This window comes from Macaca fascicularis, chromosome 10 (genome assembly GCF_037993035.2).
Source record: "Macaca fascicularis isolate 582-1 chromosome 10, T2T-MFA8v1.1".
Taxonomy (NCBI): Eukaryota; Metazoa; Chordata; class Mammalia; order Primates; family Cercopithecidae; genus Macaca; species Macaca fascicularis.
Window position 1 is genome coordinate 69,680,434 of NC_088384.1, and position 22,852 is coordinate 69,703,285.

General features: G+C 42.5%; 1 protein-coding gene across 1 annotated transcript in view; it reads right to left on the reverse strand.

The window, feature by feature from the left end:
• Window positions 1–5,348: 5,348 nt before the first annotated feature.
• Window positions 5,349–22,852, reverse strand: part of DSTN (destrin, actin depolymerizing factor) — a 35,681-nt gene continuing 18,177 nt past the window's right edge. The window contains exons 2-4 of the mRNA XM_005568298.4: window positions 12,624–12,931; window positions 8,971–9,047; window positions 5,349–6,553 (exon numbers count right to left, since the gene is read on the reverse strand). Coding sequence (XP_005568355.1) covers window positions 6,444–6,553; window positions 8,971–9,047; window positions 12,624–12,931 — 495 coding nt within the window. The 3' untranslated portion in view covers window positions 5,349–6,443. The remainder of the gene's footprint in view (window positions 6,554–8,970; window positions 9,048–12,623; window positions 12,932–22,852) is intronic.

A 22,852-nucleotide genomic window follows, 5' to 3' on the forward strand; every position in this document is an offset into this window, starting at 1 on the left:
GCTGTGGTCTCGTCTGGTCATCTGCTGGGGCTCCCCCACCCACTGGTGGGCCCAAGATGAAGAACCAAGGGGTGGGGGCGTCCTCGGGGAGAGAGCAAGCGTGGGCCTCAGTTGCTTTGAAGGCAGGGTGTCTGCAGCTCCGCGTAGTGTGGGGCTGAGACTCGCTGCTTCTGGGGCCCCCAGCAGTTTTCCCTGTCACCTCCCAGACCTCAGTGCCCTCCGGGCAGGATAAGGGAGCAGGGCCTGCTACGCCTGAGAGCCAGACACATTGACTGCTGTCCCGCATCCCGGAGGGGCTGAGGTTTGTGAGTGCGGCTGGTGGTCTGGGCTGCTGTGTGACGGAGGTCTGGGAATGCACAAGGGGTCTCTGTCCTGGCTGGGGCTTGAACAAACACCCACACTCCAAGAGGGTGGGCCAGGGCTAGAGCAGCCCACCGCCTGCCCCTGGGAGGCAGAGTTTCACCTGCAGAAGCCAGCTTAGGTTTGCCACGACCCTCAGACCCAGTGTCCTCAGCGGCCCCTGACAGCGTGGTCCTTGGCCCCAAGAAGTGTGTGTCTTTGAGTGTAAGCAATAGGAACCTGGAGCTTAGTCCACGAAGAGACGTCAGAGGCTCAGTCACAGTAGGGCCCCAACCAAGTCCGGAATGGAAGGCGGGTCTACCTTGACCAAGGACTGTTCACTTGCATCTCCCTGCCAAGCCTCAGAATCTTGGGAGAGGGTCTGCTTGGCCGAACTTGGCTGGGGGACAACTGGGCTCTTGGATGGCAGGTCCTGCAGGATGGCATTGTGAGAAGGGTGCTGTCGGGGACAGTGGCAGCAAGAACCGGGGTCTCCACAGCCTACGAGCATGGCAGGTGGCCTGCTCTGGGATCTCTGTCACACGTGGCCCTTTCAGTTGATGGCAGTGACTCGGGGGTGGTTTTCACAACCTCAAGACCTGGGGAGGCCCTGTGGTGTGCATCTGTCTGCCTCCCTTGCTCAGCCCCCCACACGGCCTCTGCCTGCAGCCTGGGACTGCTTAGCCTCAAACTGCTCGGCCCAGCCCTGGCGCCAGCTCTCAGGAAGTGCCTGTGGGCCACCCAGCCGTGGTGTGTGGCACTGTGTGTCATGGCTGTTCTTGGTGCTGGGAATCCTGGGAAGGTCCCTGGAGAAGTGGGCTTAAGCTGAGCTCCCAGGAAAAGCAGATGTGTGTGAGGTGAGGGAGGCTGGCACTCAGGCAGCAGCAGCATAGAGGCATGGAGGGGGGCCAGGTTACCAAGGCCAGGGGGGCTGGACCGGGGAGGCAGTACAGCCATTGAGGTTTCTGAGTAGGGAGAGCCAAGCCTGCCCGTTGTAGACTCTAGAGGAGGCTGAAGCAGAAAGGGATCCCGCGGTCTTGGAACATTGACATCCTGGCTTCTGGCTGGGGGACTGAGTAGCAGGAAGTGCCTGCAAGGACACCTGATGGCTGCCCGTTCCCAGCCCTGTGCCTGGCGCTCAGCGAGCCCTCGGTCCTCCCGGTGAGGTGCACCCCGCCCCCCTCCCCGGGCTAAAGGCTGGGCAGGTTCAAAGCCACCTCTCTGACACGTGGCTAGGCCCCACAGCCTGGGAGGTTAGTACTTGCGGGGCAGTGCTGGGCTCTGGAATGTGGGGAGCCTGGGGAAGAGCACCCGGGGCTGAGTGCCCCGCAACAGCCACTGGGCCCTCTGCGTCCGCACCCCCATGCGTCTAGTACAGGGGGCTGAGTGGGAGCACAGGTTCTGGGTGAGGGAGGCCGCCTGCAGGAGGCAGAACCCTACACGTGGGTGGCCATAGGTCAGGTCAGTGGTGTGGGCCCCGGTGAGTGTGGGGAACAGGCAGACCTGTGTGCTAAGCAGGGCTGCCACTGAATCGCCCATCGACCTGCCACACCGCGAGACTGAGCGCCCCATGCTGGGCTGATGCCCTTTGAAGGCACAGGAGTGGGGCAGGGGTACTCATTTTGAGCAGAGGAAAGGGTAGACCTTGGCGAAGGAGAAGGGATGCTGAGGTGCCACGCTGCCGCTTCTGTGGCCACCTGCTAGGAGCCCCAGGTCTGTGCATGCAGAAGGGAGGAAGCTGAAGGCAGGTAGCACAGGGTGTAGGACTCCTGTGCGGCTGGCCTGGGAGTTCAGGAGAATGCCACTTGGGAGCTTTTCTCCTGCAGCTCCAGTTCTAAGGGCTCATCACCTGTTGTCCCCACCTGCCCCAGCAGGGCCAGAGCAGTCCTTAGGCCCAGCAGTGGGCAGAGGGAGCCGAGTCTGCCAGGCTGCCGGCTGGGCCCTGCCTTAGGTGGGCCAGGCCTCAACTGTCCCAGACCAGGTTCCATGTCAGGCTCTGGGGAAGCCAGCTGAGGCGCAGCCCTCACAGACTTCCTGCAGAAGGGGCTAGCAGCCTCCCCAGCCCCACGGCATTCCCTAGCATGGCACAGGTCACTGGCCTGGCCATTCGCAGCCCGGTCTTACAGCTGTAGCCGAGCTCAGGCAGCACCAGAGGACTGGCTCGTGCTGTTCCTGGAATGAAGTTCACTGTGGAGGCAGGACTCACCCAGCTGCCACCCAACAGACGAACCACTGCTCCTCCCTGGCCTGGCTTCCCAAAGCTAGACCCTGGGTTTGGGCCGTTGGGTGAAGATGACCAGAGCCCACAGAGTAGATGTGAAGTTCAGGTTAACGTGGCCCATAGACAGCACAACGGGACCTGAAGCCCCTCACAGACAGCTGCGCTCAGACGAGCTTCCTCAGGTCGTCTCCACGTGATACTCTGGAACACAGGCACCACAATGCCGCGCCTGCTGGCCGCACCTATGGCACCCCGAGAAGGAAGGGGTGCGGAGAAGGAGGCTGTGCAGCGAAGGCAGGGAGCCAGTGAGGCCTGAGGGACAAGTGCGGGGAAAGCGAGGTTTTGTTATAGAAGCCACTCCAGGCCCTCCGCAGATGCCATCACTGCGCTTCCTTCAGGGCTGGGTCTGACGGGAGCTCAGAGCCCAAAAGAAATGCTTTCCGTCTTGGCCCTTTCAAATCTCACCCCAGCACTGAACAAGGCCTAACCTTTGAATTTCCGATGTTAGAAGTGTTGTGGAAAGATGATCCAATTATAATAAGAGAAATGAATTCTCCTGAGGTGTTGAGAATAGCTCAGGAACAGAAATGAAGAGGTCTGAGTTTTTGTCCCAGTTCTGCCACCTGTGAGTCGACTAACCTTAGGCAAGTTACTTCACCTCTGTGCTGGTTACTGAGGGTACTGGCCAGAGGCTCTGTAAGTCCCTTCCCCAGTGCCTTTTTGGGACTGTGCGGAACCCAGAGAGCCCTCAGTAACAAAACATGGTACTCAAGCCTTCCTTCCACTGAAACCCTGGCTCCTGGAATACTCCCCTTGCCGGCCATAATGCCATTACTGTCCCTTCCAGCTGCAGCCCAGCTGGAACCCAGTCTAGAGCCCGTTCTCAATTTCAGAAATGCCCCAAATCACGAAGAAGTGATGTGTTGGGCGTATTCAGTCTCTGGTGGTCCCAAGGGCAATTATAGTCAAGAAACAAGTTGCACTTGCTGGGCTACAGCAGCCAGTACTCTGTAGAAAGGAAACCACCAAACGAAACCTATGATCCAAGTCACTTATGTCCACTGTTTTTTGCAGAGTAATATTGTCTGAGATAACTTCACAGTCAAGCTCTGATTGAATTGTTAGCAATGGCTTTATTTGCTGCTTTGTCAGGCCAAGAGAGTAACCGCTAGATGAGACTAAGTCAGCTTTCCACAAATATATTTTTGCAGTGCGTTAGCATTTGTGAAAAGGTAAACGTATTTTCTGGAAGCAGAGTATACTTCAGTTTTGTTCCTGACCAACAGCAGACCAATCAGCTGAGGTCTGAACCCTAATTTTGTACCAGAATCACCCTGAGTGCTTGTGAGCACAATTCTTGGGCCTCAGGAATCCACTAAGACTTTCTCAAAAGTTCCCCTAGAGAAAGAGTAACTACTGGCATTTTATTCAATTTCTGGAATGAGTTCTAGATGTTTACATCACATCCCTTTATACTGTTTGAAATGCTTCCCACAGAATGCACCTCACACACGCACAACAGTGCCACACTTAAGCCGACACCACAGGAAAAATTTCCTCCTCCTAAAACTCCCTGACGAAATGTCTGGCTTTACCTACATGGCTGACTTTTGAGTACGGCAGTCTTGGACTTACGGCACCTCCCTGGAAGCCTGTTAATCACTAGCAGGACACGGTGGCTCACACCTATCATCACAGCCCTTTAGGAGGCCAAGGCAGGAGGCTTGCTGGAGCCCAAGAGTTCAAGGATGCAGTGACTTATGATTGCACCACTGCACTCTAGCCTAGGGGAAAAAGACCCTGTCTCAAAAAACAAAACCCACACTAAAAGCACTGCTACACAGTAAAGAAACAAGAAATTCAGGATGAATGACAAGCAGCCAGCACTATTTTCTAGACAATTCTGAAATAAGTATTTTGATTAAAGCATAACCTTGTCTCACAAAAGCCTGGCACGTGGATCAACATTAAAACGTTCCCCATCCTAGACTGCACTTACACAAACCTAGATGGCATAGCCTACTACACACCTAGGCTGTATGAGAGCTTATTACTCCTAGAGTACAAACCTGGACAGCATGTTACCATACTGAATACTGTAGGCAACTGTAACACAATGGTATTTGTGTATCTAATTACAGTAGAAAATACCTTGTAATTATATGGGACCACCATAGTTTATGTGCAGTCTTTGACATGTAATAATGCAGAGCTGTGTATCAAAAGGCTAACCATGTGATGGTGTGGTAGGACAATGTACAATTTCCCTTTTCTCTATTTTCTAAATTTTAAATGAGAATTTTTACCTTTACAATTTTGTGTAATAAACATTGAAAAATAAACATTGAAAAATTTCCCAACTTTTACACCAACTTTCGTATTCACCAGAGGGAGTTGTGACTTTTTCTGAGACAAGGTCTTGCTCTGTCAAACAAGTTGGAGTACAGTGGCACGATCTTGGCTCACTGCAGCCTTGAGCTCCTGGGCTCAATGATCCTCCCACCTCAGCATCCAAAGTAGCTGGGACTACGACCACCACACCCAGCTAATTTTGTTTACTTTTAGTAGATGAGATCCCACTATGTTGCCCATGCTGATTGTCAAACTCATGGCCTCAAACTATCCTCTTGCCTCAGCCTCCCAAAATGCTGGGATTACAGGAGTGAGCCACCACACTCAGCCAATCTTAACTCTTAATTATTGGAAATACCCAAACCTCAATGACTTACCCCATATGGAAGGCAAAATCTTATATTCCCAATTCACACATAAATAATTACACGAGAGATAAGTCAAAAATGCTTCCTTTATTACACAAAGCCAATACTGCTACTTCTAAGTTCAACTGTTGGTGCATCTCTATATCGTTCCAAGTGTTACGCCCGTGATATGAACAATGACCACTTCCAAATGTCAGTGAACAGTGGCTCCCTGTGAGTGTCATCATGGTACCTCTCCCCATTGCACACGAGTCAACAAACTGCTCTAGAAAATTAAGTTCTCCCAGGCCCAGAGTAAACATATACTCGATATTCTTCCATACTTTATTATACCATAAGAAGCAAACTTCTGAAGGAGATACAACTAAAGATACCACAGGTGTCCTAGTTTGTCAATATTGTTTTACCATTTTCATTAACGCAGATTACAATGTAGCCCTAATTTGCATTTTAATTTGTTACAAGACACTGCACATTCTCCTGAAGACACACCATGATTTCCAAGATGCCAGGTCACTCTCCCAATCAGTGAATGGTGAGCTCACCGGCAGGTGCAGGGCTACTTCCTGTATTCCAATGATGTGCTTGAAATAGTGCTTTTGCAAGATCAGCGTGGATTATGTGGACACAATTTTGAGGCAATCTCCATTACACATTTGGTAGAAGTAAAAGACTGCCTGACTTAATCTTACTATTAGTGTATTAGTGTTGTTATATTATAAAGACATATTATATTCCATTATTCTGCTTAGCTCAAGGAAGAATAAAGAATTTGGGCCAAAATTATAACCAGATTATGAGCAATTTTCTAAGCAAAAGAAACAAAGTAAATGCTGAGATTAATAAAGATGTAATAATTCTCTTCACATGGCCTTTACTGTTTTGTGAACTGCATAATTTAAAATCCTGAGCTTAACAAAATTCTTTATAAATCAACTCATCAAAACAGGCATATGGCCAATAAGAATTTAATTTCACACCAATAAAACTTTAGACTTTATTTAGGGGCTGTTTGCATATGTTTACAGAATATTTCGTTTACTCTAAAAGATGACGAGACAGCTCCCCCTCAGTGAGACCCTGGCCTAAATATATTTGCTTTATTTATATAGCAAGAGGATAACATTAAACATGGAAGCTTTCAATTTGTGGCACTGAAAGACCTACACAGGGCATCCTTCAAAGGCTACAATTAAGGATCCACCTAATTTTTCAGCAATACAAGCCCGATTGAGATCTTCTGGTCCATTTGCTTGACATTCATGTTTTATGCCTAGAGAGGAAAAACAACAATTCTATTTAGAATTATGGCAGCAGTTTATCTCTTTCTCTAAGATATCAAACTTTGAAAAGACCAGTTCTAATCTGGATAAACTGGGGTATATACAAACACAGAATACTACACAGTAATGAGAATAAATAATTGTAACTACATGCATCAAGATAGATGGGCCTCACAAACGGCATTCACTGAAAGAATCCAGATTTAAAATGCATATATTCTATTATATATATAGGTATAGCACACACAATCAGCCCACACTAACTTATGCTGTTAGAAGCCAGGGTGCTGGCTACCTTGAGGAGGAAGGGCAGGCAGAAAGAAGTGCTATGAATTGAAGGGAACAGCACCAGGGAGGCTTCTGCGGTGCTGGTCATTAGATTAAGAAATAACCATTATGTTCACTCTGAAAAATTCATCACATTCTACAATAATTTGTGGCATACACTTTTCTACAGATATGTTGTACTTCGCTACAAAGCTAAAAGACAGGTCTAGTAAAAAAATTTTCTTGGTTTTTAAAATATAAAAATACAAATTATTTTTGATTGCACAGTTGATTTTGTCAACTGTATTGAAAAGCAAACAGCTGGTTCTTCAATGGTATTACACTACACATTTATAAATCGATCACAATGAAAACTATGTGAAATATGTTACTGACTGCTTTCTTAGAACAATTACACTACCAACTGCAAAAACGAGCTCAATTATGGATTACATACAGTAGCCTCTCTGTAAATGGCCACTGTCTTTTAAATAGCTGCATGGTTATTCCCATCATTTAAAGACCATTTATTTCTCAAGCTGCTGAAAGCACAGGAGGTCAGCTTTTGAGCTACTCAGGACTGATCTGAGAAAGCCAGTAGATGCTTTCATTAGAGAAAAAAGGTAGCATGGTCACTATCTTTTTTTTTTTTCTTTTTTTTTTGAGATGGAGTTTTGCTATTGTTGCCCTGGCTGGAGTGCAATGGCGCGATCTCAGCTCACTGCAACCTCTGCCTCTTGGGTTCAAGCATTCTTCCTGCCTTAGCCTCCCAAGTAGCTGGAATTACAGGCCCGTGCCACCATGCCCGGCTAATTTTTTTTTTTTTTTGTATTTTTAGTAGAGACAGGGTTTCACCATGTTGGTCAGGCTGGTCTTGAACTCCTGACCTCAGGTGATCCACCTGCCTCGGCCTCCCAAAGTGCTGGGATTACAGGTGTGAGTCACTACACCCAGCCAGTCACTATCTTTTATTATCACCAAATCAAGTGTGCAAAGCAATTCCCTTTACTGAAAGGCAATGCAGAATAAAGATAATAAGGAATCCACTCTGAACCTTTTGGTTGGGCTGGGAAAGTGTTGAAGCTCAAGGATTTAAAAGCGTCAGTTAGCAATCCAGTGACACACTTCTGGGGGGTGCCAAACATCAAACCAAATGCACGAAGAACCTGACCCGGCAATAAACTATGCAGCAGCAAGGCTCGGGAAAGGAAGCAAGAATTTTTTTCATAACTAAAAACAGACTAGGGCAAACCTGTTCTACCATGAGAATATAAAAACCAGTGACAGTAAAACAAACAAAACAAAATCAACATCAGGCCAAGCCCTTGTGACCTTGGCTCACTCAGCTGTTTGGAAATAGCCATGGCAGGAAGGTGGCAGGGCAAACTCTTAAACTAAAACTCACACATGAGACCAAGTCTCCCCTTCTACAGCTGAGAGAATCAAGGCCCATGGAGGTTAAGCAGTTCTGGCCAAGGCCACACAGCAGTTAGACAGGCTTCGCCCTCAGTGCAGGCCTTTGGGCACTTGCCCCATGCATGTTCTTTCCATCATACCAACATTTTCTCCTGGCTGAAGTCTGGCCAGGCCATCTCATCAGGATCCCAGTCACCCAGTGGCAAGTCAAATAGAACTGACCAGCTCAGGAGTGGGTGCACTTTCCTTGGGACACAGATGAATCAATTACCTAAAATCATGCCATTCAACAGTAAAGCTGGAGAAAAGAGTATCCTTTCTCATTTAGGTACATCTCCCTTTTGCAACTTTATTATAACAACTACATTCAAAGGCAAGAGCAAATTTACTATTATGTCCAATGTTAAACAATCAGTCTCCACCTCCTACATGAGAAAACCGGCAGCACCTCAAACTAGTTTAAAACCAGCCTGAATAAACGATATATACAGACAACATCAAGGGTAGAGTTATTAAACACAGGCTGGGAAGACTCAGAGCAACCAGCACAAAGCAGAAGATACATGGAAAGCCAAGTTCAATCTTCTGCTTTTCTCAAAACAAGTAACACTTCTCCCTTGTGCCTGAAGCTCTGCAAAAAAATAAGGTGCTTCTCAGAAAAGGTGCTGCCCCATTCTGGGTGTTCACCATACCTCTACATATTCAGAGGTAATCTAGAACATACCTTGAAATTTCTTTTTAATTGCATCCTTGGAGCTTGCATAGATCATTTTACTTTTCAGAGGTGCTAGTTCTGGTGCCCTAGATAGAAAGATGCCAAAAATGAAAAAAGTGGTTTAGAGAAAGTACAACTTGCATCTTGTCAAACATTTGCTTCAGTGTCAAGGGGAGAATCCTCAGACTCTCCTGAGATATTTTTTCTTAACTGCACATTTGTTCTACCTCCCCAGCAGCTCAGAGAGGAAATGCTACAGATAGGCGTAAGTAGAATTACTCAGGTTGACCAGGGTGGGAAAAAAAAAGAGAACCACTGGTGGCAAAAGACAACCACCAATTAAAAATCAGATCACAGTGGCCATAATGAAAGAACCAACACTGAGTACTGCACTGTATAACTCAATTCTTTTTCTTCAGAATATTTCTGTTCATTTATTATTAATAAAGGATTGGATTCAGGCTAATATTTACACAAGGTTTTTGACAATTTTTCTTGTTGGAAAAAAGTTTTAAAATACAGAAAAGTACAGATAATAATCTGTGTGACCCAGAATTACAGAATAATCTGTAAGTACGTGTGACCCAGAATTACAGAATAATCTGTAAGTACGTGTGACCCAGAATTAAATGCTAATATTTTGGCACCTTTGCTTCAGATCGTTTTCTAAAAAAGAATAAATCAAAAAAAAGGGGGAAAAAAAAAAAGAATAAATTACAAATAAAAGTCCTTTTCTTAGACTTCCCCAGTCCCTTCATCTATTCCAATAGCAGGTTTTGATCCCACAGGTACTTGTTTTCTTAGTCTAACATAACAATACATGTTTAATTATCTAGGAGTCCACGTTTCAATAATTCTCTTGAAAAAAATATTAAATCCCCTAGTATAATCTCATGATTCTAAATACAGCTTTCACAAAGATTTCTAAATGGCAACTCACCAATAATTATGTCTTGTCAATATTATTACTATGTTGTATTTATAAAATTTGAGCACGTTCTCCCTCTTGAATGGAAGCGTGTTGGAAGAACAGCATATGTATCACAACACCTTCAGCAGCAACACTGAAGAATGACTAGTAATGGACAGAAACCCTTGTCCCACTCAGACTGCTTGCACGTGAGTCCTTTTTTCCTCTGTACGCCAACCCACAAGCCCACCTCCATGCCACAATGCTAAAATATCATAGAGAAGATGCAGTACAGTAAGTCCACACTTAACATTGCCAATCGGTTCTTGGAGCCTGTGACTTAAAACAAAATGACATATACCAAAACCAGTAATTTTTTCTCAATGTTATAACAAAACTACATTGAAGGAAATGATGCTATTTGAGGACCTGGTGTATGTTGCTTTGCTTAAAGTTGCGGTTTTGAAGAGCCTCCTGGAGGTCATTGAGATATTACTGTATAGCTAAATACTTCTGAGCATTTAATAATTCCATTTAGCTGCCACACTTCGAGGACATTCAACAGTCATGAGCACTGGCATGTGGACCTCACCTAGTGTACCCCTTACCCTAGTGAGCAGAGATTCTATTCGTGGGAAAAAGGAAATGGGCAGTCTGTCTCTCAGAGGCTTATTCCTCCCAATCCTAAGGTCCACTGAAGGAGGCAAAGTCATCATAACCTCAGGACTGGCAGATGTTTGAGCTACAGAGTGGGTACTTTTTTTTTTTTTTTTTTGAGACGGAGTCTCGCTCTTTCGCCCAGGCTGGAGTGTGTGGCACGATCTCTGCTCACTGCAAGCTCCGCCTCCCAGGTTCAAGCGATTCTCCTGCCTCAGCCTCCCAAGTAGCTGGGACTACAGGCGTGTGCCACTACACCCAGTTAATTTTGTATTTTTAGTAGAGATGGGGTTTCACCACGTTGGTTGGCCAGGATGGTCTCGATCTCTTGACCTCGTTATCCTCCCGCCTCTGCCTCCCAAAGTGCTGGGATTACAGGCATGAGCCACTGCGCCCGGCAAAGTGGGTACTTTTCTTATGAAAATAGGTCAGAAACATAAAAAAGCATCAGCTGTTCTGATTTTATTCTAACCAAATTGTTAAACTACTTGAAGAGCTGCTCCTTGGGTGGAGTTTGTTATAGAAAATGGCTTTAATAAGTTTCTACCTTTTCTTAATAGTGCAAAATGAACCACTGCACTATCACTAAATTTCCTTTTCTTCTATTATTTTCCAAATTTTAAAAAATAAGAATGTATAAATTTCATAATTACAAAATACATAAAAAGCAGAAAAAATACCTGTAAATTAAGGAAATACTGACCAACTTAAAAGCCTAAACCATTAGCTGGCCTATCTACCACTCAGCTATGAATGCCAGAAGAGCAGGGACTTAACAACTTCACAGCTGTTTTCCCAGGCCCTAACAGCTGGCATGTAGTAGAAATAAAAGTTCAATAAACGCACCTTCATTCAAATCTTTGTTAATTTTCAGTCTTACGTACCCGCTTCAATGGACTCGAAGCTGCCTGAATATGTACACCCTGACCTCATATTTGCATTCCTCACAGCAACTTAGTTTAATCAAGTGCAGTAAAAGCTTACTGAAATAGAAGTGAGGTGTGACCTCGAGTATCTTCCTTTTTAAACCTCAATCCTCTGCATCTCCTACTCCCATATCCCTTACATTCCAAACTATTGATGGCACACAGCTAAAAGCTAAGTCCCTCCCTGCCTTGCCCCGACTCAGGCCAAAGTATCAAGAGAATCCTTGCCCCTCTAAAAAAAAAAAAAAAAAAAAAAATCAGGTGGTGTTACCATTTCTCCCTCCCCTTGGAAACTAAAGAATTGTATTCCTGGCCATATCAAGGAATGTAGTATAATATTCAATAAATGAGAGATCCAGGTGTAACTTTTTCTAAAGCTGCATCTCAAATACTGACTTACCTGAAAAGACCAGAATAATTAAACAACATTTCAAGAAAAAGGCCATAAAAATAACTTTATAGCACTGTTTCACTATCTAGAGTAACACTGACCAACAGTTTTCTGCAGTGATGGAAATGTTCTGTATCTGTGCTACTCAATAAGGTGGCCACCAGTCAGATGTGGCTACTGAGCATCTGAAATGTGGTAATTCATTCAGCTAACAAACTGAATTTTTAATTTTAAATAATTTAAATAGCCACATGTGGCTAGTGACTGCGCTACGAAACAGGACAAATGTAGAGTGAATTATAGCAGGGAGGGAATGGTACCAACTTCTTCAAACGTAGCAGGCCACAGAGGCACAAGGAAAGGGTATATATTTCAAAGAGCAGAAGGCTGGTTCCTGGCACAGCTCGTTGGAAAAGTAGGGGTTTGGCTTATAGTAAGAAAGTTAAAAGAAGTAGGAAATTTTAGCTTATAAAAGCAGTACATTTAGAGGATGCCTCCTGTCCTTTCCCCATCACACACACACACACACACACACACACACACACACACACACACACACCCACAATCAATTACTAAAAGTCATATAGCAAGTAGACAGAAAACAGTCAAAATTTAGTTTTGGTCCCATAAACATCAGCCCTGGTAACATTATGAAACCTATAAATAAAAAATACCAACTGCAAATAGTTTGAATAAAAATTACTTTGGTGCTGGAACTGGTTTTCCAAGTGCTAACAAAATAAGTTTTACAGAGGCTCAGTATTTCTAACATGCTTACCACAAAAAAAACATCAACTCTTCTTTTCTGGATTCTTTTGTTTCAAAGCTTGCATCATACAAAGCATAGCGACAATCTTTTTCAGGAAGCATTCCCACGAAATGCTTGAAAGGATCAGTTATGGTTACACCAACATCTCCAACCAAGATCTCTTTGCCTTCTTCTACAATGATGCACTTTTTGTCTGCACTGAGACAAAAAATGACAGCCTTCTTTCTTTTCTTGATTTCTTCTGGTGTGGAACATTTACGAACTTTCATGTCATAAAAAATGCGACATACTTCATCAGCTACTTGCACTCCTGAGGCCTATGATGAGAAAATACATGAGAAAAAGACTTACAATTTTTATGTGCCAAATGTAAAACACTAAATTCTGCTTATAGATTGGCATATATTTAACATTTTACAGGTATATCATCTAATTAAAAAACTAGAAATTTGAGCTGTAATCACTACTAATTTTAGACATCAAACTTTTTAAAAGATCACAAATATATGCCACTCATCACTACCGCACAGGGGTAAAGAAACATTCAACTATAGCAGCCTCTCCTACCCTAGAATTTTAAAAGAAGTGTTTCCTAAGGTGCTGGGTTATTTTCTTCTTATACAGGTTGCTTAGAGCCTTGACCACAGGCAGATCATCTTCCCAGTCTGTATGCTGAGGACACCTAAAATTCCTTTCGTAATACACAGTAGCCGGTCATAGCTGCTAGATTGGGAAATTTTCATCCCTACAGCATCTCTTTCCCTAACTAAAAAAAAGATTAAGAGGTCTTTGCTCTACTCACATTTCAAAATTATGTGATCAATATTCAGTATTAGTCACCTGCCATTAAAATTTCACTTAAAAATTCCAAATTTTAAACTAAGATTAGAATAAATAAGAAAATGTCTACTGCTATAATAAAGAGGGTAGCTTAATTCGGGATTATACTGACCAGAAAAATAACTTTTCACTATGTTATACTTGCTATTCTGGGACAAAGCATAGTTAAACAAGATTTTGATAGCACAAGACCTTAAACCAGTTTTTAATTTTTTCATCTTGAGGAATTTGCTGTTTACATTAACTTTACTATATCCATAATTTTTAATGCTTCATTAACTACTTTGTTTTGCATGTTAGCTTTTCTAAAGCAAGAATTATAAAGCCCAACAAGAAATGCCCAGGAGGCTCTGCCAGTCATGGTTGAACAGCACTGGAGGATGATCAGACTAAGGGAAGAACGAAGACGATCAAATGTGTGATTGTAGGAGATGTGGCTGTAGGCAAAGCCTGCCTCCCCATCAGTTATACAACAAACGCCTTTCCTAAGGAGTATATCCCCAATGTCTTTGACAACTATTGCACCCAGACATCTGTGGATGCCCAAATCATCAGCCTGAACCTGTGGGACACCACGGGCCAAGAGGAGGAATATGACCAACTGCAAATGTTCTCCTGTCCCCAGACCAATACCTTTGTCATTTTTTTTTTTTCCACTGGCAACCCATCCTTTTATGCCAATGTGAGGCATAAGTGGTACCCAGAGGTCTCCCATCACTGCCTCAATGTATCTGCTATGCTGGTAGGCACCAAAAGGGACCTGTGGAGTGACTGTGAGACAGTGAAGAAGCTGAAGGAGCAGAGCCGAGTGCCAATGACTCCTCAGCAAGGCCCCTCCCTGGCTAAGCAGGTGGGAGCTGTGAAGTATCTGGAATGTTCAGCCTTGATGCAGGAAAGGGTGCATGAGAGATGGGATCTTGTTATGTTGCCCAGGCTGGAGCCTAGTGGCTACTGACAGGCATGATCATAGCGCACTACAGCCTTGAACTCCTAAAATTGGGCAGTCCTCCTGCCTTGGCCTCTCAGATAGCTGGGACTGCAGGTGCATGACAAAGCGCCTGGTTACTTTCTTTCTTTTTACTGTTGAATAATATTCCATTGTTTGGATATCCCACATTTTCCTTGTCTATTCATCAGTTGCCAGACATTTGGGTTGTTTCCACTTTTTGGCTATTAACACTGCTACAAACACTCATGTACAAGGTTTTGTGTAGACATGTTTTTAATTCTCTTGGGTAGAAAACTAGGAGTGGAATTGTCAGGTCATATGGTCAACTTAGGTAAAATCATGCTTTGAGTCAAGAATAGTATCTTTAGACTGGGTCTAGTGGCTATGACTGTAGTCTCAGCACTTTAGAGGGAGAGGGCAAGAAGATCACTTGAGTTCAGGGGTTTGAGACCAGTGTGGGCAACATAGGGAGACCACGTCTCTAAATTTTTTTTAATAAAAAGGGAAAAATGAATCATAAGCAATAGAATTTAAATATTAAACAATGGAAAAACATTAATGATACCCAAATTAATGTCAAATCATTTAAGAAATAAAAATGCACATAAGATAAAGATAACCAACAGAATGAGAGAAAACATCAGAAAATCCTACAAGGAACTTGTCAGAATAAAGAACTCTTACAACTCAATAATAAAAAAAGGCAAATACTTCAATTGAAAAACAGTTAAAGGATTTAAATAGACAGTTCTCCAAAGAAGATGTATAAATGGTTAACAAGGATATGGAAAAAATGCTTAACATCAATAGTGATTAGGGAAAAGCAAATCAAAACCATAATGAGATACCTCTTCACTTCAAAACCATAATGAGTCACCCACTAGGAGGGCTAAAATAAAAAAGATGGACAATAACAAATGTTTGTGGGGTCATGGAGAACTTGAAACCCTGATATGCCACTGTAGAACTGTAAAACGGTACAGCTGCTTTGGCACGCAGTTTGGCAGTTCCTCAAAAAGTTAAACATCAAGTTAACACCTGACCTAGGAATTCCACTCTTAGGTATATATACACAAGAGAATTGAAAATGTGTCCACACCAACACCTGTACACAAATGTTCATAGTAGCATTATTCAAAATAGACCAAAAGTGAAAACAACCCTGAAGTCCACTTAGTGATTAACAGATTTTTAAGATGTAGTATATCCACACAATGGAGTATTTCTTGGCCATTAAAACAATGAGGTACCAATACATGCTACAACAAGGATGAACCTTGACAAACATTGTGCTATGTGAAAGAAGCCAGACAGAAAAGGCACCTATTGCATGATTCTATTTATATGCAATGTTCAAACTGGGTAAAATCAATAGACAGAAGGTAGACTAGTGGTTGAGAAAAAAAGGGAATGGGGAGTGACTGCTAATGAATATGGGATTTCTTTTTGAAGTAATGAAAATGTTCTGGAAGTTGACAGGAGTGATGCATACACAACCGTGAATATACTGAAAAACCACTGAATTGAACTGTACTTTGTGAATCTACTGAAAATCCACTGAATTGAACTATACTTTGTGGTATGTGAATTTTACCTCAATAAAGTTGTTACAACAAATACCACGTATTCTCACTTATAAATAGGAAATAAATAATGTGTACACATGGACAGAGTGTGAAATAATAGACAATGGAGAGCCGGGGGATGAGAAATTAATTAATGGGTAGAATGTATGTTATTTGGGTGATGGATACCCTAAAAGATCCGGCTTCACTACTACACCATGCATGTAGCAAAATTACACTTGTACCTTCACAAATTTATACAAACAAATAAAAAATAAAGTTGTTACTTTAAAGCCTGTGCAAGAATTCTGGGAGAAAGACACACTAAGATCCTAGCATTTACTTAATATTAAGGTAACTGGGCCATTTCATCATCTCATTCATTAAAGATCTCTAAATAATACACTCCAATGCCATCTACTCCACATTTTCTGTTCATAAATGAATATTCACTCTAATAAAGTGGCAGAAACAGAAAATTAAGACTAGAAAATTCATAACTACACAATGTTAAGCACATTCCTACTTTAAAAAAGCACTTTTCTTAAACCTTTTACTGCTTTAAGAGTATATTTCTGATCTTTACAATGTATCATATGTTAAGCAAGTTAAGAATCTTCATTTTGCAACAGATGAATAAAATGTTCAAAGAAACAAAAATTGAAGAACTAGAAACAGACCCCAATCCCTCCAACTCCCTAGTCCATAATGTTGAAATCACATTTGACCCAACAAGCAATTTCTAAAAGCATGAAGGCAACCTTTAAAGCCTTATATTCAATCGACCAATATTTGAATACATCTGTCAATATCCAAGCATCTCAAACATTCTAAATTCTGATTTATAAATTAAATCAATGATTACTAGTAATCGAAAACAAAGTGAATGTGTATTCTGCAATTATAAAACAGATAAATCTCAGCCAAACCTGGCTGTAACTTACAAGCTCCTTAAAAGCCTCAGTAAGGAAGAATTTTGTCTTTTTTTCTATCAGAAATGACGTCTGTGGAGGTTTCTTATACCATTAGACACTTGTGCTTGAGGAAATTAGCACCGAATACTGTGAAGGAGAAACTGGCACAGAAACTGGAAGCAGAAAACCAATTTTGAGACAATTACAAATATTCAGAGAAGAAAGCGCTGAACTACAGCAGTGAGGTTAAAAACAGAAAAATTCAAGGACATGTCAAAGTCAAATCAATATAGCTGAATGAGACACAGAAGAGTGGTATCAGACGAGCCCCGGGATTCTCTTAATTAGTGACTAGACCGCGATATATGAACAGAAAAGGAAATATGGCACAGTATGACACATCAACTCTGAAGATTGTGCAAGACATCTACGTGGAGATGACCAGACAGCAGTGGAAATACGAGCATGGATTTCGTTGGAAAGCTTCACCTAATACATATTTTGGACTAGCCCACACCAGGGGGTCACAAATATTAAGCAGCAAATCTAGTTTCTCACCATTGAGTACGTAAAAATTAAAAAAAACAAAAACAAAAAAACCCATCAAGGACACTAAAAAGAGGTAATCAGAAAACTAAGAAGAAAAAGTAAGGAGGAAGAAAGCAGCATCTTAGAAGCAAGGGAGAATGTTTTAAGGAGGAAAGTCATCAACATCCAATTCTGCAGTATTTGAGACAATGAAAACACACCTCCAGGCTTTGGCCATTGGGTCTCTGAACATTTCAACCGATGGGAGAAATGGGACAGAAGTCAACCATAATGGACTGGGGACCCATCGGGAATTGAAGAGGTAAAGACAGAAAACATAAGATGGTTAACAATGAAGGAAAAAGGGAAGACTGAATGCTACTTGATGAAAGTTGTCTTATGATTGGGGCGATGTAACTGTTCTAGATGTTTAAGAACTTGACGCCAAAACAAAACAAAACACTGAGTACTTACTACTGCCAGATACTTCTAAATCAAAACAATTCTATGAGACAGCCACTATCACTATTTGCATCTTTTTTTTTTTTTTTTTTTTTTTTATGAGATGGAGTCTTGCTCTGTCGCCCAGGCTGGAGTGCAGTGGCGCGATCTCAGCTCACTGCAAGCTCCGCCTCCCAGGTTCATGCCATTCTCCTGCCTCAGCCTCCCGAGCAGCTGGGACTACAGGCGCCCGCCACCATGCCCGGCTAATTTTTGTATCTTTAGTAGAGACGGGGTTTCACCATGTTAGCCAGGATGGTGTCTCAATCTCCTGACCTCGTGATCTGCCCACCTCAGCCTCCCAAAGTGCTGGGATTACAGGCGTGAGCCACCACGCCTGGCCTGCATCTTAAAGATGCAATTTTTTCTACTGAGGCATAGCAAAAATAAATAACTTGCCCAGGGTTACAGAGGAAACAATAGCAGAATTGGGATTTGAACTCTGGCAATTTGGTTCCAGAGGAGATACTTTTTTTTTTTTTTTTTGAGATGGAGGTTCGCTCCTGTCACCCAGGCTGGAGTGCAGTGGTACAATCTCGGCTCACTGCAACCTCCACCTCCTGGGTTCAAGCAATTCCAGAGGAGATAATCTTAATTCATACAATTAACAATGTCAGAGATCTAAAGAAATGGTTAAGATCCACGGCACAGATGGGAGAGTCAGTCTAAGAAAAAGATACACATTTTTTTCTCTGAAATAAGGAGGAAGAGAAAATGACAGTTTTGAGGTGGAAGGAAGATATACTGCCAAAAATTGTGTCTGAAAGATTCTATTTTCTCTATGAAGTATAGCGCAGGAGTAGGATGGGTTTGAGGGCACTCCTTCAATCTACTACTACTAACAATTCAGAATAGCTATAACGGGGAGTTCCAAAGGGAACCACCTAAGGACAAGAAAAAGGGCTCTAGGGACCTCCAAAAGATCAGCTGAGGTGAAGGGGTGGGGGTGGTAGGACAACGGGGCAGAAAGCAGAGGCTGACGGCAACATGGAAGGAAAGGACGAACTCTGCATTCTTCCTCAGAGACTTTATCCAAGCTCAAGCTTTCAATCATCTAAGCCAAAACTGGCATGTTGTTCAGACTTCTGCTCTTCTGAGCTTCTAGTCTTTACATTCAATTTCCTATCTCACATCTCCAGTTGTTATGTCTCAAAGGCATGTGATGCACAACATGTCTAAAATAAAAAGCAAGCTGGTCCATTTCTAACCAGTCTTCCTTTCTCAGTAGCTATCACCACCCTTCTAGTCACATAAGGCTCCAAGCCTAAGAGATGTTCTTAACAACTCCTCCATTCCCTTACTCTTTGGATTTTCATCTTTCTCTGAGACATTCATCTCATTTCACCCTCAGTCCAAGCTCCCACTGCCTCTTACCCAGCCTGCTGTAACTTCTCAAGTGGCTGTAGAGGAGATAGATTAGGATATGTATACATCATACTGTTTTCTCTTCTTGGCTGAACAGCAAAGACTGCATTCCCCAGCCTTCCTGGCAAGCTGCGTAGGCTATATGACCGAGTTCTGCACAGCCAAGCTGGGCCCAGTTATGTAAACTACTTCCAGTCCTGGTCCTTTAAAAGTGATCTTTAAATATACTAAATACATACAGCTTTTTAGATGTGAATCCTACCACAATAAAATGATTTTTAAAACATCAAAAATTAAATAAAACTTAAAAAAAGTGATCTTAAAGCTCTTCTTTCTCCCACCAAGATGACCTTGGTAGGCATACTTCACAATGGAAGAAGGCTGCCCAACCCTTCTGGACTGTGTGTGACAGAGACAAATCTTTACTGCGTTAAGTCACTGAGATTTTGAATTTAATTTGTTATTGCAGTTTTAATACAACAAGATTGCCCATACCAACTGCCCATCACCTTTACCCTCCAATTCATCCTCTACATAAACATGAATCTGATCACCATACTTAAAACAGTCCAGTGGCTTTCCATGGATCTGAAGGTAAAAAATAGCAATTTTTTTTTTTTTTGAGATAGGGTGTCACTTCGTCACCCAGGCTGGACTGCAGCGGCATGATCATAGCAAACTGCAGCCTCGCATGCCTGGGCTCAAGTGCTCCTCCCACCTCAGCTTCCTGAGGACTGGGACTATAAGCATAAGCAACCATGCCCAGCTAATTTTTTAAATTTCTTTGTAGAGACAAGTTCTCACTATGTTGTCTAGGCTGGTCTCAAACTTCTGGCCTCAAACTATCGTCCTGCCTTGGCCTCCCAAAGTGCTGAGATTACAGTTATGAGCCACCATCCCCAGCCCAATAATGGGCTCCATCTGGCTGTACCTACCTCTTTAGCCTTCTCTTATAGACCACACACTCTGCAATTTAATGTTTAATATGCTCCACCTGGCTGTACCTACCTCGTTAGCCTTATCTTATAGACCACACACTCTGCAATTTCACTACCCTGGCTTTCTTTCAGTCATTTGTATTTGCCATGCTCCCGCACACTTCAGGGCCTTTGATCATACAATACACCCTACCTAGATAACACTTCCCTACAGTTCTTTGGCTAATACTCTTTAGAAGTCAGATCAATTCCCACTATGTAGAAAAGTCTTCTGCATCAAAACCAGTATCACATGCTCCCATAAGATCATGGATCTCTACCACACAACACCTCCCACCACTTCAATGCTCTATCTTTAAAATTACTTAGTATCATCTCCTTAAGAAGGCTACAAGTTCTTAAAGACTGTAAGTTCCTTAAGATAAACCGTGTCTGTCTTATTCATTATTGTGTTACCTTGAAAAAGATGAGTCAGATGAATCATTAGTTTGACTTATGGAGAAGATAAGGACAGCACATATAAAGCTTCAATACTTGGCAGAATATACATTATTCCTTGATAAACTCCAGTGGAAAGGAATTTAAAGAAAGTAGCTTAAACAGAAAGACAGGTCATCAGGTAGAGTTTCATGCTGACTTAAAAGCATTCTAAAACAATGGGACTGAAACGATGAAAAGACTGCTCCTGACAAAGAGAACCCAGCAAATACAACATGAGAGGAAGATGAGGGAGAAGGAAACTGGAGACTCACATCGGGTTGAGATGGAAAAGGCCTCCAACAGAAGGTTCAGGGGTTTGGAGACTGGATATTTTTAAAAAGAGTAAGAGGAACAGGGTTGTGCTTTGGGAAAATACATGAAGTCATGCATAAGAGAACAAGAAGAGGAAGAGAATTATAGTAGGCACTCCAGCTAAAAGGCTAATTCAGCAAGCAAGGCAAGAGGTGCAAAAGGCCTTTGCTAGGGTAGTGGCAGCAGCACTAAGGAGGAAGTGATGGGTGCTGACACTGCATAGGTGCAATCAATTGTAGCTGATAATCACTGGACTGGGAGAGGGGAGGTGGAAAGGAAGGAGTTGGTATGGTGATCAGGAGGCTAATTAATAATGCCAAATGCTCACTTTCCTTATTTCTCCACTGTGGTGGCTTTGATATTAGAGTAGTATGGCTCTTCATGACTAGTAACACTATATACTAAATTTTGCCTGCAAAAATAATAAAAAACCCCACAAGGTATAGTATATGTTAGATTTAGTGAATATACTTAAATTTACTATACTATGGTTTACTTACCACATCCTTGAAATAGCACTGAGATAAAAGAAATAAAGATTAAATAACTGGTTCCTAGATTCTTTTTTTTTTTTTTTTGAGATAAGGTCTCTCTGTGTCACCCAGGCTGGAGTGCAGTGGTGTGATCATGGCTCACTGCAGCCCTGACCTCCTGGGCTCAAGCAATCCTCCCACCTCAGCCTCCTAAGTAGCTGGGACTAGAGGTACATGCCACCACACCCAGCTAATTTTTATATTTTTTATAAAGACGAGGTTTTGCCATGTTGCCCAGACTGGTCTAGGACTCCTGGGCTCAAGTCATCTGCCTGCCTTGGCCTCCCAAAGTGCTGGGATTATAGGCGTGAGCCACCATGCCTGGCTGCAGTCCCTAGGTTCTTGAAAATGATTTTTATACAGTAAAACTAAAACCATGAGGCAGACTGAGAGAGCACGGAATATGAACCCTAAAGCCCAGCTCAACGCTGCCCAGGGCTCTGACCTTCTTCTAAACTCCATTCTCCTAGTGCCTGTGTATTTCCTCTCAATAACCTAGTAGCTCTGTTACGTCTTTGCCTCTAGTGGGTGTACTGAAAATCTGGGGTAAAGATTAGTAGGATGGAAAGAAGATAATGATTAAAGTAACTGCAATTCATTAACATCGCAGAGACCAGAAGAAGATATCTTAAAGCACAAAAATCATGAGAGTAACAATCCATCCACATTCCTCTACTAACTAGCTATGTGGTCACCTTAGGCAAGTCACTATCTCTGAATTAAATTTGTTCCTTTAACTGTACTTACGGGAGTGGACTAGATCAGTTATTATCTAACTTTCATGTGCATAGGAATCACCTGCAGATTTTAAAGACTGACTCAGAATATCTGGGGGTAGAGTCTGAGAGTCTGTATTTACACTAAGCTTCAGGTGATGATCACTAAGATTGCTTTGAAATTTCATGAAACAGAATAAAATTGTAGCTCATTGCTATATAGGCTTCCTTGTCTACAGGAATAATTTTTATAATGAAGCAGTAGTGATAAGAGTATTGTATTTTACCGATACTAGTAGGCCCAAAGTCAAAGCATTTTTTGGGTGTGCCATGGACTCCTGGCAAAGCCTATGGGCCCTTTCTGGAAACAGTGTTTCAAATAAAATAAAATATACAGGATTGCCAAAAAAAAGTCAATTATACTAAATAACAGTTTATCTATGATAATAGTTAAGAGTTCCTGTATTCATTTTGGATGATTTGTTATCACAAAGCAACATCATGGTGAATCTTAAAACAAAAGTGGCTGTAACACTAATATACAGAATTATCTGCTTTACACTATTCACTATCTTTTTACCTAAAAGATCCTTTCCT